The 17,193-nt window shown below is 40.8% G+C and overlaps 1 protein-coding gene across 2 annotated transcripts in view; it reads left to right on the top strand.

Annotated features, from left to right (window-relative positions):
- LOC112556734 (protogenin-like) overlaps positions 1-17,193 on the top strand; it is a 64,993-nt gene that overhangs the window by 5,662 nt on the left and 42,138 nt on the right. For both annotated transcript variants that reach the window (XM_025226015.1, XM_025226014.1), the window contains exon 2: positions 1,237-1,578. In XM_025226015.1, the coding sequence (XP_025081800.1) occupies positions 1,237-1,578 (342 nt within the window). The remainder of the gene's footprint in view (positions 1-1,236; positions 1,579-17,193) is intronic.

Here is a 17,193-nt window from a genome sequence, read left to right as displayed (position 1 = left end):
CGCAGACCCCGGCAACACCAGCAGAGAGAAAGGGGTGGCTTGTGGCGCAAACTTTGCGGATCGCCTGCAAACTTTCTGCCTGTTTGGTAAATTAACCCGCTGATGCAATTAAAGGGGGAAAGACACCATCATTGCTATCACCGCAGCAGCGCTTCCACTGCAGTTGATTGAATTTTGTTTTTGCGCAGAGGAACGGTGGCAGAGTGCCCCTTTCATATTTCTTTGCAGGTATTGAGCCGCAGATTATCCATGAGTTCATAAGAGGATAGGTGGTGCATTGTCCCCATTGTATTGTGTAATATTTGATAGCACACCTATTATTTTGTATTTTGTCTGTGTGAGTCTTTTGTGTGTTGAATTTATTTCCCTTAGTAGACAGACGTGTCTAAAATAGTTTCTGTAGGCTGAAACGGCACTGTACATGATTATTATTAGACTGCAGTATTTTAGCTAGAATGTTGATAATCAAAGTCTAGGCAGTAGTATGATAACAGAGCTTCTTTTGTTGGCTGTGAAGAAAATTAGTATGTTATTTAGAAATAAAAACCTTTACAGCAACATCAAAACCTAGGCATTGAAGAATTCTTTCAGTCTTTTTTTTTTAAAATGTCATCTTGAAACCAGGGTCAAACACTCATTGTAACTCCACCCCTCACTCCTCTTTCTCTCATCTTTTTTTTGGGGGGTTGGGGGCGGGTGATCATATATTCTCAGATTCAAACATAACAATGAAAGTGTCGAGGAGGTTATAGTATTTATGTAAAGGAGAGATTTGGGGGGTGGGGGACATTTAGGGATTAAAGAGGGGACAGTAAGAAAGGGCCCCAAAAATGTGGAATTTTGCTTGGGAATGCGTAAATGGCTAGTTGAAGGATTCAATCAATGAAGCACTATAATTTATGAAAGTACTTGCATTACCAAATTGATGTAACATGGTTTGGAGTGGCAGTCTCTTTTTCATATACAGTTCCAGTGTTGAGAACTTAGCCCTTTCCCTAGTGATAGAGTTGTTAAAAAAATTTACTGACAGAGGGAGAAGCTGATTAAGTAGAGAAAAGTTACAGACTAATGACATAAAAGACATCAGCCAAATGCATGTGGAAACAGTGGTGCATTCACAAATAACACACACTTCACTGTTGCTGGGAAGCCTCAGGGTTTAGAAACTATGAATCAAAGAATTAGTTTTATGCACCAGGGCCTTCATTAAGTGGTTATGTTCCACGTAATGTGCAGGGGATGAGTCTGAAGTACCACAGCCGCAGCTCATCATTGTGCCGGCCCAGCGCCATGTGATTGTGGAAAAGAGATCCCCGCTGCTTTTGAATTGCTCTGTGCAAGTGGTGAAACCCAAAGACTTTGGGCCACTTGAGTTCATATGGCGAAAAAATGGTTTGACCTTAGAAGGCAAGCAGGACAGGAGGATAGAAGTGTTTGCAAATGGGTCATTGTACTTACGTCGAGTTGTACATCGGAAGCGACGAGCTAATCGTTTAAGTGATGAAGGATTGTACGAATGCGTCGCAGGAAACAAGAATGGTCGTGTGGTGGCACGACGGGTCCATGTGGAAGTGGCAGGTAAGTTCCTTATTTTATATTGAAGAGGATAACAAGCTTATTAATGAGTAGAGGTATTTGTACATATACAAACATATGGGATTGTAAATAATGTGAAAGCAGTTGTGGAGTATCTAATGATCGTTTTCTTATGAAAATGAAAAATTTGGGAGGATTTGATTTTAAACCTGTCTTGTAAACACAAAAAGAGTTTTAGTGCCATTGTGTTTTGTAATAATAGTGATAGTAATACTGTTTACTAGCAAGATGTGTTGCATGTTTTATGAATATTTATCTACTCAGAAACATTGCCTTAGGACTTGAAGTCAAGATCTTTTTGTCTTGCTGTGCTTAGAACACCTGGTTGTCTTCCAGACGGTAGAAATCATTTTGAAGAACTGAAGTAAGGTTTGCTTACTCTTTAAAGGGTTATTTATGATAAAAGTTTATTTAGAAAAACTCAACATACTTGTTCCATATTTCTCTGGGGGTCTTTTTGTGTCTAGTAATCTTTTTTTTTCTTTTTTCTCTTAACTCTAGCTTGATACTTCAGATTATTAGAAATGGATTGCCAAAGATCTTATCATAAATCTGAATAATAATTTTGCATAATTTTTCAAATGTGGCTTTGTCTCTTTTCACTCAAGAGAGCAACAGCAGTAAAATGTGTGTTGCTTAAATATCATGAATCATGAATAGCATCAGCTATAAAAGCCTTATTCTGTCATCATTTCAGGGTCAGCAGCACATGTTACAGAATTGTTTTAGTTTTTGAGAAATATAGCTATGTTCTGCCATGTTAATGCAGCAAGAAGAAAGATGCTGTTTAGCATATTCTTTTCCATAGCCAGTTGATAAAAAAAGAGAGTGTACATAAACATCACTGTCATCATCATTGTTGGGAGGGGAAGAGATATGCGCAGTCTATCAGAATTTATTCATTTGTTTTTCCGCTAGCAACATAAAACTCTTTACTGTCACATTCCTCATTTAACTGGTTTTATAAAAGCCAAACACATTTTTCTTCACAATATTTTCAAATTTCTGTTAACATGTGTCAAGCAAAAGCAGGAGACAAATGTTCTTGTAGGGTTTATAGCATTCCTGGTCATTATTACTGTCATGACAGAACATAAAAGAATAAAACAGTTTCAGTTTTTTTAGTCCCAATTATGGAATTTTAGTTTGTACTTGTTTGTAATTTTGTTCCTTTGTTTGAAATAATATTTCTCAGCAATTTGTTTTCATAACTTGGTTCTTCTGAATTGTGGCAGCTTACAGTTAGACTTCACTTTCTGTAATCCATAGCTGGTAACCAGATAAGAACATCACCAATCAGTAGTTGACAGCAGCATATGTAGCTTTTGGCTGAGGAAAGCAGCTATTCAACAAAATGTGGTACATGATTTAGTAAGTTCTGAGATATTTGTAGAAGCAGGGATAGGGTCACTAGTATTAACCACCATGCGTGAAATGTCTGATCGAAACAAGGGTAAACTTGACGAATTGGGCATCGACAAGTTTATTGCATGTCAATGCCTAGGGAGAATGAAAAAAAAAGGCGTTTAGAAATTGACACAGCCTGTTAAATATAATCATGTTCTCTGGCTTTCAATGACAGTTTAAAATAAAAACCTAACAAATAAACAGTTGTTACATGTCTTGAGACTGCTGATCAAGGCCCAAGGCCTGCAGTCTACATTTTGAGTTCGTACATACCATTTCCTCTCTCTCTTACCCCCTCCCATTGTATGAAGCAATGCAGGTAGTGAAGCACATGATCTCTCATTTGCTTCATTAATGAATGCAGTTTATTTACACTTTCATATTAATCAAAATTAATAGCATTGAGAAACGTTAACTACGATTGTACCAGTACAGTTATGAGAAGTTTTTTAATACATTTTTTTGTCTTCTGTAATAACTGAGATTATTACATAATAGCAGTTACCAAATATTGGTTAGTGTTTTGTATTTATTCAGTTTTGCCAACAAAGAACTGGTATCAGGATTTTTATGTGAGTTCCTTAATGTAAAATCCCATACTAAAGTTGTAAAGAGGGATATGAATAATCTTTTACCAAGTGGTTACAGGAAGAACTTCTTTCACTTACCCTTCTTCTCACCCCCTGTCCCCAGTCACCTGTTTACAGAAGAGATTTTTTTTTCTCCTCCTCATTTAATTTTGTGCTCACTTCTGGTGAGGAAATTTAAAAAAGCATTTAAAAAAATCTAAATATTTGTGTAGCTGGTAGGAACGATTATTCAGCTGTCAAAAGGCAAGTGGCATTTTATATCTTTCATGCCCAAGAGCAACGAAGCGGAATGACTCACTATGGTCCTTCTAGTCATTTAATACCATCTCTAGAATTGCTTGCCTGTCAGCTATGTTTCTCTCACCCTTCACTTAGCCGCTTGCATTTTCCATCTCTGGCTTCCTCTATATATGCCCGGGCTTTTTGTTTTTACATTTATAGAGATTTTAAACTTGTTGCAACAAAGATCACTTGGGCTTTCTTAATGAGGGGAGGGGGGGCTTACACAAACATGGTCTGAAAATGCATGAGTGCTTGACATTTTTGCATATAAAAATTAAGTAGTCTTATCTCTTGCCAGTTTTAGCAATTGCGCTGGCATATAAATCACAAACATATAAAAGTGGTTAGAACTATATTAGCCAAGACCACCGTATCACCTATATGGGAGATGGTTAATTTGACCACTGAGTACAAAAGTAATTTAGAGTAATTATGACTGATGCATACGTTGCTTGAGTACTATACATAAACAAGATCAAATCACATTTTTCTCCACAAACATGTAGGTCAGCCATCATTACAATAAACCCTCCTGATTAAGACCTGGATTGTAACTCTCTTTTAGACATGACCCTAAAGATTTTCAGATATATTTCGCTATCTAAGCATCATTTTTATTATAAATACCTCCCAAAATAACTTTACCTTGACAGTTTGTGCTCTGTTAAGTTTTTTTTTTCAAGATTATGATGTTGAAAAAAATTAATACATTTTAAAATAGGCTATGCTTTTACCCTATATTACAACTCTCTGTAGAAGTAACACAAATTAAATACATTTTGAAAGGAATAGCTTATTAGGTTACCAGTCATTTTGACATGAAACCATTAATTTTTCCTTCAGTCAATTCAACCCTAAGTTGAGTTGACCCTGGCATGAGATCACATCGTCCCAAGTCCCAACACCAGAAATGGAATTGATTCAGGCCCCTCCCCAAAAACTTTTATCACTGATGCAATAGAAATTCAGAGAACAAATCCCACAATGGCACATAAACATGTTTTTTTTAAACTTTTGTTGTTGCTTATTATTTGAGTTTGGAGGTTTATATGCAGATGTAAACAGGTGTTACTGCCTGTGAATTCATTTAGCACGGCTTTGGGTTGATTGGACTTTTGGAGTTGCATTATGGCTGGGTTTGATTCAGCTCAGGTTGAGTCAATATGGCTGGGGCTGTATAGTTTCAGGTCTAAGGGACCGAATCCCTGTTCATTGTTTACCCTTGAATATAAGCTGTATGGGCGATAACCACAAGGGGGCACATTTATTAATGCAACTTGAAATCATTTATAAAACTACATAGAATAGCGTCTTATCTCTGTGTGTGTATATATATAAGAAAAACTATTTTTGACCATATCTATCCTAAACATTGCTGTTTCTACTGGTCTTTTGACCAAATTTGAGACCTGCTGATGTGAAGAACAATAACATAACATCTATCATTCACATTATCTGACCAGAACTTTGAAGGCTTTCAGGGATGAAGCCTCAACGGCATGTGCTAGTAACATATTCTATCACTTTGTGGAAAACATTTGTGTCTGATTGCCTTTCACAGAGACTCAAAGCTTCTGCTGATGTCCTCTTACCCTAGTGTTGCAGCTTGCATTGTGTATATTGCATGTTTTATACAGCCTTTCTGCATGCATTCTTGGCCATATCACTTGTAGTTTTCGCACGTTTGCTTTAAGATCTTTCGTTTTTTTGCTCCAACATCTGCATTCATCCATGGAGGCCTTATGCTCAGTATTTTTTTTAAAATTCAGTTGACAATTCTTTTTAAAGCTTGCAAAGTTCCAAGCCATTTCAGTTCCAGTTGGCTGCACACACAAGGCACTTTAAATGAATTCATCTAAAAAAAAAAAAAGGCACTTTTTGCAAATTTGAAAACATGGAGCATTTAGAGGTATTTATATAGAAAAGCCAGATAATGTCATCTTGACTTGAACTAAGCACATGCACTCTTGTACATTTGTTAAGTGGGAGTCAGGAGCAAGCAAGAGTGTATATATGTTCATGAGGAAGAGACAAGCAAATTATTATTTTTTTCTTTTTAGTAAATGTGACTCCTAAAAAAATGAAGCTGTGAGAATAATAAAGGATTGTGATTTATATCGATATATTGATTTGATCCATAATCTCACACACATGCTCATATATATATATGAGACAAACTTTGCTACATGTTGAGTTTGGTTGCTGTAGGGGTAGTTTGACAGTGGACTTAAGCATTAGAATACAGAAACGATAAAAGACAGGGAGACCATACCGATGTTCTTTTGAAGTCGGGTTCACACAACAGCCTAAAAGATAGAGGGCTAACTAAAGGTGTCACAATTTTTACACGTTAAGGTCCTTTTGGTCTGGTTCACACCTTTTAAACTACTGAACAACCTGTAGATATTCCTGTAGAAATTGCAAGCAAAATTGTAAAAGAAATATAACACCGCAAGAAAGTAAAGATGTAATATTTGCAGACTTCTAATTTATATTTACTTGTATTTAACTTCTATTGACTGAGATTTAGTTAATACAGAGCCACGATAAAACAGAGGAAGTTGCGTGATGGTCTATTGAAGTTGGGTTTTCCTAACATGCTAGGAGAGGTGTGCAGATCAACCAGTGGTGTCACAAGTTTTACACATCAAGGTTCTTTTGAATTCTTGGTTCATTTATACCTATAAAGCATGTCGATATAACGATCTAAAGAAGGGCACGTTTAATTATGGAACAACCTATAGGTATTCCCGAGAAGGCAAGTAAAACTAATTTTGCTCACACTTTTTAAGAAAAAAAATGGCGATTTTTCTTTTAAACTGCGCACAGTGTTTCACAAGACCGATGCCGCATACAGAGGAAGAACAACGTGCCCCCGACGAGATCTGAACCTCGAACAGCCAGTCTTCACTGTACATGTGACAGGCGCTGTTGCGCCACCTGACCGCCGCCGCCGCCTCCTCCTCCCCCACTCCACAAACAAATGAAATAGACAAAGATTGACACGAGCAGGTCAACCAAAGAAATAGGCTTTATACAAATTTATTTTGTGGCAGCGGATCATCTCATGGATGATGCTGTGGTCGAATCGACCGGTGACTGTTCATGCGGTTCGAAAGGAGGAGCTTGCAAATAAGCAAGAGTTCGCGAGCACTGCGAAGAGTAGACATAAAGCTTTGTTGATGTCTGCCGGGAATATGGGAAGTACGGGAAGAGGGGAGGGAAATTCGTCAACGCGATTCCTGTCCAGATTTGGAATATCCGTTAAAAATTCCTCTATGAAAACAGTGTTGGCCTGAGCGAGCTACTTGCACTCTCAGCGGTAAACCGAGTTTGAGGCTAATGTTAATGTTCTTTTGTGTAAAAAAAAAAACAAAAACCAAACAACCAAAGCCCCATTCCATTTTGGGGGGACACTGGCCATACTTTTGTTGCTCGAAGATTCGGGAAAGCCGGTGATTTTCCCCAAGTAATTTCAAATGTTGCAACTTTAACGGAGTTCACTGCATGTATATCTGTTGCGTAACCATTGGCAAAGCAGAACCCTCCCCCCCCCCCCAAAAAAAAAAAAAAAAAAAGTAGTGAAACCTGTGCTTCGGGAAAATTTCGTTGACGGTGCTGGCAGCAGTGTCATTGTCCTCAGGATGGAGCGTCCTGGGTTCAGGTTTCGTCTCGGCCACGCTGTTCTTGTCGCATATAGCACCTGTTTACGTAAACCCGGGAATGGCCAGCATAGTTGCTTTTCTGTGGTATGTGCATCGTACACGTCGTTGACTAGAGAATCCAAGACTAGTGAAGATGCATAAGTACTAACATTAATCTCATTCGCAGGCGTTAAACGTTGTTGAAACACTGGTTTTTATATATACACAGGCGACGGCATAATGTTCCGGGGGCGTAGTCATGAAGTGAGGTGAAGTCGTTGCCCTGCGGCAACCTGGTAATCTCCAGGACGAGCGTAGTGTGTCCGAAGTTATAAAGGGGTCTCCACCCCGTAAATGCTTTACCCCAGGAGCCATAGTTAATTAATATGCGGTGGCGAAGGTGCCGTTGGTTAAAGATGGTGTCCTCGGGGTCTGGGCATTGCTACTACGAAAATAAGACCCTTTTCCTCGAGTTCCTCATTTTGCCCAGGGAAGACGACTTCTTGTTTCATAACTACGGTCCCAGGTTACAGTATAGAAAATATATTATCGTAATTAATAAATAATTAAAATAAATGCAGGTGATAGCTGTGGCTAGTCTAAATATCCTTCAGCAGATATGCAGGAGCAAGGGACTTAAAAGAAGGAAAGCATAGTTGTGGACTTGGTGAAGATAAAAATTGCCCTTGGCACTCTTGTCTAGGTATCGGTTGGTGTGGGGAGTGTTTGACGTCAGCCACACGTAGCTAGCGCCACCACGGGCCTCGTCACCGATTTCGTCAGACGACACGTTGGCAGTGGAGAACCACCCTAAGGACAGTGCGCAGTTTGAAAGGCAAGGCAAAACACTTGCCAACATTTCAGGGGAGGGGCAGTAGTTTTCGACCTGTACTGCGGTAGAAATGCTGGGCGGAGCTATGGAAATGAGTGTGATGATGCTTATATTGCGCAAGCCACGTGATCGTTCTTGTAAAACACGAATGGTGTTTATTTTTTCCGTCATTTTTTTTTTAAAGCGGATATGACAAAGTCATCCGTTCCTGTCGAAGATGCAAGTGGATAGAAGCTGTTGTATTGCGTTGAGTGGAGACGGAATTCGTTGAGAGGTGTGTAGGGATTTATTTTGAAGAATGTGCGACCGTACAATTTATTCTCGCCATGATGAAGCGTTCTGAGGTAGTTTTGAGTTCTTTCGTGGCTGTTCATCAACAACGGTCGTACATGTAATTTAAGTAGTATTGAGATGACATTGGCGAAAAGTTAATGATTTGTCGGAATTGACTGCTTAAACAGAGTACGATTCCATTAAAAAGAGGAGTGTGGAGCTGAGCAGATTGAACAGAACAATGGAGCGTGGTGTTGTGCCCATTAATAAGCTGTTTATAATGAACCGGGTGACGGGGATTTTTTTGGGGAGGGGGTGTTTGCATCGGTTAATATTAGGTCCTGGCTTTGTAAATTTGAGCTCCGCCCAGTTTTTGAGAGGCTCATTGGTTGAATTGGCCATCGGCTGCTGCCCCCTCCCCTCCACCACCAAACAAACGAACTAAAAATTTGTTCCCATTTGCTTGCGGAGGTAGCTTCTGCGAATGCGGTTAGAAAGAGATAACGCCTTAAACGCGAAATGTTCCTGAATGGAAAACCCGATCGATGTCCATATGTAAGTCCCATCAACAGTTTTTGCACCCCCACCCCCGCCCCATTTGCTGATAGCGAGAGGTGTAGTGGGAGGGTTTTTTTAGGGGTGGGGGTGGTAATAGACCAGCTGATAATTAGCAGCGTGCAAGGACGTGCGCATGGGAAGTGCGAAGTAAACTGTCGTGTTGTGGCCAAGCGGATGGCACGTGATCGGGTCTCATTACCTTCATTATCTCCGCCGTAGATTTGAGCTGGCATTGGTAGTGGTGATAGCAGCAGCAGCATCCACTCCCCACGAAAGAGTGGGTGGGTGGGGGAGAGTGTCTACAGAACGCGTCATTTCAACAAAGATTTTATATAAAGTCTTTGGTTTCAACAGGTACAGTAACCATCAGTGATTATGGGAGGAGGAATGGGGTGGGGCACGGCAGTGACTGCACAAAACAGACGGCGGCGGCCACCAGCTCTTGGCGAGGATTGGGATTTATTGCCGCGCTGTTGTCCCACTGCCTTCATCGCACTAGTTTTATGACAGGTCGCCGTATCTGCGTGTGCATTTGTTTTTACATGGGGCGGGATAAAGGACCGGTGTGGGAGCAGCATGTAACAGAACATCAAAACTATTGATAATACTGGGGCTTTTTGTTAATCGGCCAGTAGAAAAGGGGTACTGTCTATAATGGGCGGGGCCGCGCAGTCGATCTTTTTTTTTTTTTATTCACTGCAGCACACATTAACACTAATCATTCGCTTCCGCACAATCAACAACGGCTGTATAGAAAACAGAAATGTAAAATAATAAAGAGACAACGTGTTAACACATATATACAACAGGAGTCCCTAAATCAATGACTGTGAAATAATTATGATCCAAACTGATCCATTCGACTTCTCTAGGTGTCGCGGCCTAGTTTTGTCTCCGAACACCAAAGTTCACAGTTCACACAAAATTCCAGCATAGTTCCATTAACAGATTGTATTCTTTCTTCTTTTTTTCACAACACCGTTCAGTCCCAGTCCTGTCCACAATCCTTTACTGATACGAATTTACAAGAGCGGTCGCTGCACGCAAGCGAACAAGAACTTAGCACAACCTTAGTTTAAAAAAACTTTTCGTCTTCAACAAGACGGACAACAAGACTGGCCACTGCGCAGCTTGGAAACGTGAAATATTTATGAGTAGTCAAGAGGCTGAACTGCCCCTTTCCTACTTAGGTGAGCACTGATCAACTGATCACCCTGTTACATCCTTAGTAGCCTAGCGCTGTCCTCAATTGTGGCACCGACGGGATGAAGTATAAATTTGTTGTAATGCATATAAATGTTAAATAAACAAAAAAACAACGCATTGAAAACTTGCCCGCAGGTGTTGGAATTACTGTGTGACATCGGGGAGACTTCCCTTTTCTGATTTACTTGTCCAGTTGTCTGCTCCTTCTTCTTTTTTGTCTCTCATATAACATACGTCTTCGCTGGCCATGATTGAGGATTACTAACTAAATAAGAAGAATGCACACAGGTAAGGAACGACTGATGACTGTCTCGAGCGCGAATGATGACATGCTGGTCGGTCACGTGTGGTTCACGTGGCTGTTCGTTATCCGAAATTTTGTTCGCTATCCGAGACAAATTTTTAGCGAAATTTTTGTTCGTTAACCGAAAAATTCGCTATCCGAGGTGTTCGCTAACCGAGGTTCCACTGTATCTACAAAGTCCTGTGTAAAATAGTACCTGCACAGTTTTGATTGTGCTCTAGAACATGTTTCCGGTTAGGTGTTTATCACTGAGCTCCTCATAATGTTTTATCCGGACTAGATCTTCCTTTGATCGCCTTTTTTTCTTCTATTGTTTGCGTACCCTGAATTGATGTGCTTTGATGAAGTCTAGTTTAAGGCTTTCCACGTCTTTTGCTTTGGGTTCTTTTCCTCCCATCTTATTGGTTGACTGTTTAAATTAAAGGTTGTATTGCTGGCCTTTTCTCGCCTTGACGCACCAGCAAGCACCGAACTTATCTCCTATTCTTTATTTCTCCTTGTTAAATCTGTGCTTCACTGGCTACTAACGTGGCGATGACAGTAAAAGATGCTGAGGTCAGAAGTATCCCACATATGAAGATGCTGAAGTCGTTCAAAGTCAGATCACCCGCAGCTCAATTCCTTCACTCAAAACAAATTCGAAAACGTGAGCACCTTTATAATTTTTTGAGAGCACTAATTTAGAGGAAAACATACACATCCCCCATTGTTTAGTTTATTCCTTGTTGCTCCTTTGAGGAGCATAGGACCGCAACACCACCTCGCCATTGTGAAGTTGGCCAATCATTGTTGTTAGCCGCACATTCTTTGATGAATGAATGAAAGGCGGTGAGCCGTGCTATCCGCGAAACGCCCTTTTGGGCGGGTTTCCTAGCCTCGGCATGCGATTGGCAGCAAGAAGGCAGAAGTATAACTGAAAATAAAGTCATGCTACAGCCTTCTGCTTCTTGCTTCAGTCAAGATAGATGTTGAGCATGGTTTTGGAGGACTTTGAACTTGCAGAGACGGAAGCTAAACTGTGTCCTCTCTTGTTATTCATCTCAGACGTCTTCAGTGCAAAAAGTCGCATGCTTAGAATATTCTCTTTCATCTAAATTTTGTAGAAGATGCCACGTGAAAGCAGATTCATATTTAACTTTTTTCCCAAAACACTTTTGATGTCACTTCCGCGCATTTAAAAGAAATATTTTACAAAAAAGAAAAGCAGTCGTAGCCATTAGTATGAAATTTAAAACTAACAGAGGACGTTTAGGAAGTCGTCCAAGACGGTCAGACGTATTGCTACTGATGACTAACATTGGAGTATATATTTCTTGGACAAACATGTGCATATCTAAGCACTTTTTTGTATTTACAAGAGTGATCCAGGTCATTTATGTATATATTACATTTATGGGCATACAACGTCATCATAAAACATCGAAATATTTATAATATTTTTGCGTGTCGAAATTTGTTTCTTAACCATGATAGTCTCCATTAAAATTTTTTTTTAACTGTTTGGTATTCATTTTGTAAAACGAAGTAGTATTGTTTTAACGATTGACTTCAGAATTAGTGTGACGCGGACATAATTCACTACCACACGCAGACCACTTGATCTGTCCGTATCCAATGTGGACGATGACCCTCTTTTTTCAGGGCCGGACAGACTGTAAAGGATCGGCCCTTCGTGTTAAAAAGAAAACGATAATAAATCCTGGGTTGCCTGATCTGAGTTCTACCACTGTATGGTCATCGGAACACTTTCCAGTCGCAGTTTTGAGACTAGAAATCTGCCGGTAGACTCAAGTCTTTTGCCTGTTTTTCATATTTCCAGAGAGAGGATCACCTCCCTGCGGAGGTACTTGCTGTAGGCTATGTGCAGCCGAGATAACCTATTATCTTCTCCCCCACCCCACTTTTCACAAGCCCCCGCCGCTGTGTTGCTGCAGGCCTGGTCTGTGTACATGGCTTGGCGTAACTGGGAGCTAAGCGCCAGTGGTGCTGGGAGGGATCGATGATCTAGCCATGCCGCCCGCTCTTGGACAAGCCGTAAGGGTCGCAGCCAGCAGGATCGAACGTGCGAGCTAGCGGCCACAGCAGCTGCTTTGTGGTACAGGTAGTCCTCGGGTTACGACGGTCTCGAGTTACGTCGTTTCGTGGTTACGACGCTTTATACGACCATGGACGTAGATAGGTTCATGATACGACGCTCATTCCGACGTACGAGTTTTAGCGTCGTACACTGTTTATTACTCTTACAGCACTTACAGCACTTACCAGCGTACCTTACTGTGCTAGGAAAGTGTTTGGATAGGCTAAGTGTTTGCAGTACTGTACTGTTATTATGGTACAGTACTGTATGAACGTATGATCCGACTTACGTCGAAATTCGGTTTACGACGCTGCGTTAAGAACGGATCCCCGTCGTAAGTCGAGGACTACCTGTATTTCACTTGTTTTCGCGGATTTTCTTGGGTGGTTACAAACACACATGTTCTTCGCTGTGGTGGTCGCAGACGGCCCATAGGGGCTAAGTGCAATGGTGGTGTGTGGATACTCAGGCCCAGCTGTCAGTTAAAATGCTTACGGAGTAATGACAGCTGAAATAGCTAGCGCTGCTATACACCTGAGCTGTGGATGCCATGCTTCTCAAATTGTAAATTGCTGTTACTTTTTAAAAATATAGTTTAGAATGGTTAGTCGAAATTATTTGATTTCTCTTTTATAAGCAGTCACTTCACATTTTATAAACATGTGACATTTTGTCTATAAGAAATAATAAACAGATGGAAAGCATGAATAGTTAAAGGGTTAATCACTTTACTGTTGAGCGGCCTTGTGATCTATATATGAACAGAGATGTGTATAGACAGATCTCTGGTGTGAACAGTGTGCTACGCGGAGGCATTACTGGTTCCCAGGGATAATTAGCCGACCAAAAAACTCGTTAACACAGACAGTAACTTCTGATTTGTATAGCGCTTTCCCCTCCATCAGTAAAGGCCGGTTCGAAGCGCTTTACTAAGAAGAAAAACGCACATAATAATAATAATGGATGCTAGTTTCAAAAACAATAAGTTTCAGTGTTCATATTATTTACACTCACTTCCTTCCCTCCAGCATCGGACTTGGAAGCAAAGGATAAGAAGAGCGACCACTTAGGCGGGAAAGTAAAGCAGAGCTTGCCCGGATGTGACCGCGGCCACGCCCTCCTGCGACGTGTAACGGAGTTAATCCTCTTTGGTATCAGTGTTGGTGTGAGGGTGCATGGTGCGCTGCGCCGTTGTCACAACTCTCAAACTTAAGGTTTTCGATTGTTCTCTTTTCCCAAAGGCGAAGAGAGGTGAGTTAACGGCATTTCCTTTCTTTAGCAGATTTAACAAGTCGCAGTCATCTTTGGTTTGGACACGAAAAAGATGGCCGCTCCTCGAGTCTGCAGCTCTCAATTCCTTTCCGCAATCTTCATCTAACGCCCAGTCGATTCGTGGCAAAACTTATAAGCTTGAGGCGTGGGTACACAACTTTCGACTACACAGGGATAGTTGTTTGTTTTTTTTTTTTTTGTTGTTTTTTTTTTTTACCGGAATATGGCTCCATGACAGTGACTCTGATCAAAGGATCTTTGCTCTGATCTAAACATTATCGGCTTCTGCGGCCCATCTGATGGATCTGTTACAATTACCGGTAAGGCGCGTGGCGGAGGAGTCTGTTTCTATGTCAACAGCAAGCTCTGTAATACACCAGCTCTTCGTGAAAGGATGTGTACTCTACATGACGTTTACTGTCCTAGAGGGGGCGTGGTCTGACTTCAAGCTCTCATATAACAGTGGTCGCGCTTGTCATCCTCTTTGTTTGAAGTTGATCTTCGCAAAGCAAGGATCGGTATAAGCAATGCTTTGAAGTTCAAGTGAAGGCCAGTAAAAAAGAAAGATTCGTCGGAATACGGAATCCGAAGTTTTAGGGCAACACAGTTGAGAACAGAGTACAATCCTGGCACTAAAGAAGTGAAGGCGACAGCAGTCGGCTACATGGAGCAAGATGCACAAATGCATCACCAGACGACATCGCTGGAGCGCATAGATCCAAAATTTAATCTACAGAACATGGAGCAACGGACGTAGTTCGTAAATCAAAAATAGAAAACGGCATGGACCATAAATGCCAGAACAGTGAAAAGTGTCAGTAAAGGAGGCGCAAAATCAATTACAGTCAAAAATCCAAATCAAGATGGCAAGACGAAGATCAGGAGACAGAAGCCGTACTCGTCGTACACTGTATATCCATGGAAAAGAAAAAACGACAGAGCTGGTCTCCTCCGTCCAGTTAGGGGAAGGAACATTACAGGTTATCTCAAGGAAGAGGATCCTGTGTTTCACCTCCGAGGAACGAAAACCATACAATTTTAAAGCACCGATGATGTCCGGTTCTGTCTTTTGATTTGCCGCTGACGTCGCTCCGTGACAGATGTGACAACCCAGAAACCCATTGACAGTCCGCTACCTAGTTACGGCGGCAACTAAAACTTGAAATTACAGTGCATGCGCTGATCTTCACGTGTTCAAGGAAGAAAATAAAAGCTCGCGGGATCATCTTGCCTAAATGCCCGCCTGCAACAAGCCGGCGTGTTCAACGATAATTCAAACTACGGCTGATTGATTGGGTTTTCTAATGTTATTTTAACAAAGATATTTCTCTTGCAGTCGGCTTACATTTTAATAATGCCGTTTGTCGGGCAGGAAGCTACATCTGTTAAGAGCAGTGGACTAGTTTCAGGGCTTGAAAGCAGGTTGGCAGAATGTAAAAAAAACCAAAAACAACAACAACAAAAAACTTTCGCGTTGTCCGGGAAAAAAAGTACTGGACAGATGAATTTTACCTTTCGGGTGTTAGCCGAACATATTTATAATAAACGTCAGGTCATGTAGAGTTTTGATGGATTTTAGTTGCCTTTCATTGCGTGTATACATCGATGTATGCTTATTTTCTTGCCTTACGTTGCAAGGATCTGGCGTCGTCAGGCTGGTGTGTACATGTTCTCAAACAAGCAAAAAAAAAAACAAACAAAAACCACATCATTGTCAGACTAAGTAAAACGCGCTTTCACTGCTGTGGAAGAATTTTGACCTTCATGTGATAAAATACTCAAAAGCTCAGTATTGCTGCAATCGCTGAGCGCGGAAAGGCCACATAAAGTAGAACAAGTATATTGTTTTTAGTGCTGATGCTACACATCGGTGTACGCAGGCGCTTGCCGCTTCAGCTTCTGAAAGCACGTTGATGTCTTGACAGCACAAACAGTGGGGGGATCACTTTGTATGTGGACTGAAAGCACAGCAGTATACTTTTTGCAAGAAATATTTTCAAGAGATTTTGGACATAAATTGTGCATAAGTGTTTTAACTTTTTGTTTGCATACATCTTCAATAGGATGATAGTTTTGTGAAACAGTCCTTTATGAAATATTAAAGGTCATTTCCATTGTGTTTATGACTGAATTGGGCATTTCTGTGCACGAGTAATTTTGAAACTTGATTAAAAATAAATTGTTTTGGTTATATCTGTTCGCCAGCGAACAGCACGTCGCACGATTCGACAGACCTAGTTTTATTGTGGTTAAGTGCGAAATGTAGATTACTGGTACTTAATGTTCGTTTAAAATTGCCGACTGGATTCGCTGAAACAAGATGAAAAACTCTTAATATGCCGTCCATACTCCGTGGCATGGAGCTGTGTGTTACATAGCTACCTCCGAGGCAGGTTTATCTTTATTGCATAACTAATAGATAACTAGCTTAACCCTTATATGATGAGCCATGATCGTGGTTTTGCCGTAGATGCACGGGGAAGGCAATTTTAATTACTTTTATTGCAAAGTTCAAGCTTTCTCCTTTCCAAAAATATATAAGTTTCTTGGTCTAATGTTTACATGTGAAGAGCAATAAATAAACATCACCCACTGTCGTCTTCAACGTCTTTGTAATATTTATACTTTTATGCAGTTCGAAGGATTAAGGATTTTGTGTTGACGAAAAAAAAAGATTGTTAATAGACCCCACAATATAGAAGTAAAGAACACTTCTACATTGTGAAGTCTATCATTTTTTTTTTTCAAAGGTCGATAGCAAACGATTCCTGTAGAATGTGTGCGCAAGAATCTTCCATGCTTTAATACCTTTGTGGTTCACGGTGTTTCACCAGCATAACCGCCCACGGAGGGTACTTTGTACTGCTCCTTCAAGATAGGTCAGTAAACAGTGCAATGCCGAAGTGTGCTGCTGCCATGATGTACGGTTACTAAGCTGGTCTTCCTGTACAGCTTCGGAGTCCGTTTTTTGATCATTGGGTGTGATTCCAGGCTCGGTTGTAACATCTTCTCTGGCCTGCCTTAGCCATGCTCTGCTGTCTTGTGTACTACCGCTCTCAGAGGTAGTTCGTAACTACCTCTGTCCGGTATTGTGCCCTTTACTGTCAGTCCTATACTCCTCCAGACCTCTACTGTACCGTCCTTCGTCTGAC

The sequence above is a fragment of the Pomacea canaliculata genome, linkage group LG2, assembly GCF_003073045.1.
Source record: "Pomacea canaliculata isolate SZHN2017 linkage group LG2, ASM307304v1, whole genome shotgun sequence".
In the NCBI taxonomy this organism is placed as follows: Eukaryota; Metazoa; Mollusca; class Gastropoda; order Architaenioglossa; family Ampullariidae; genus Pomacea; species Pomacea canaliculata.
Note: the sequence above shows the minus strand (reverse complement) of the source record. Positions and strands in the feature narration are given on the sequence as shown.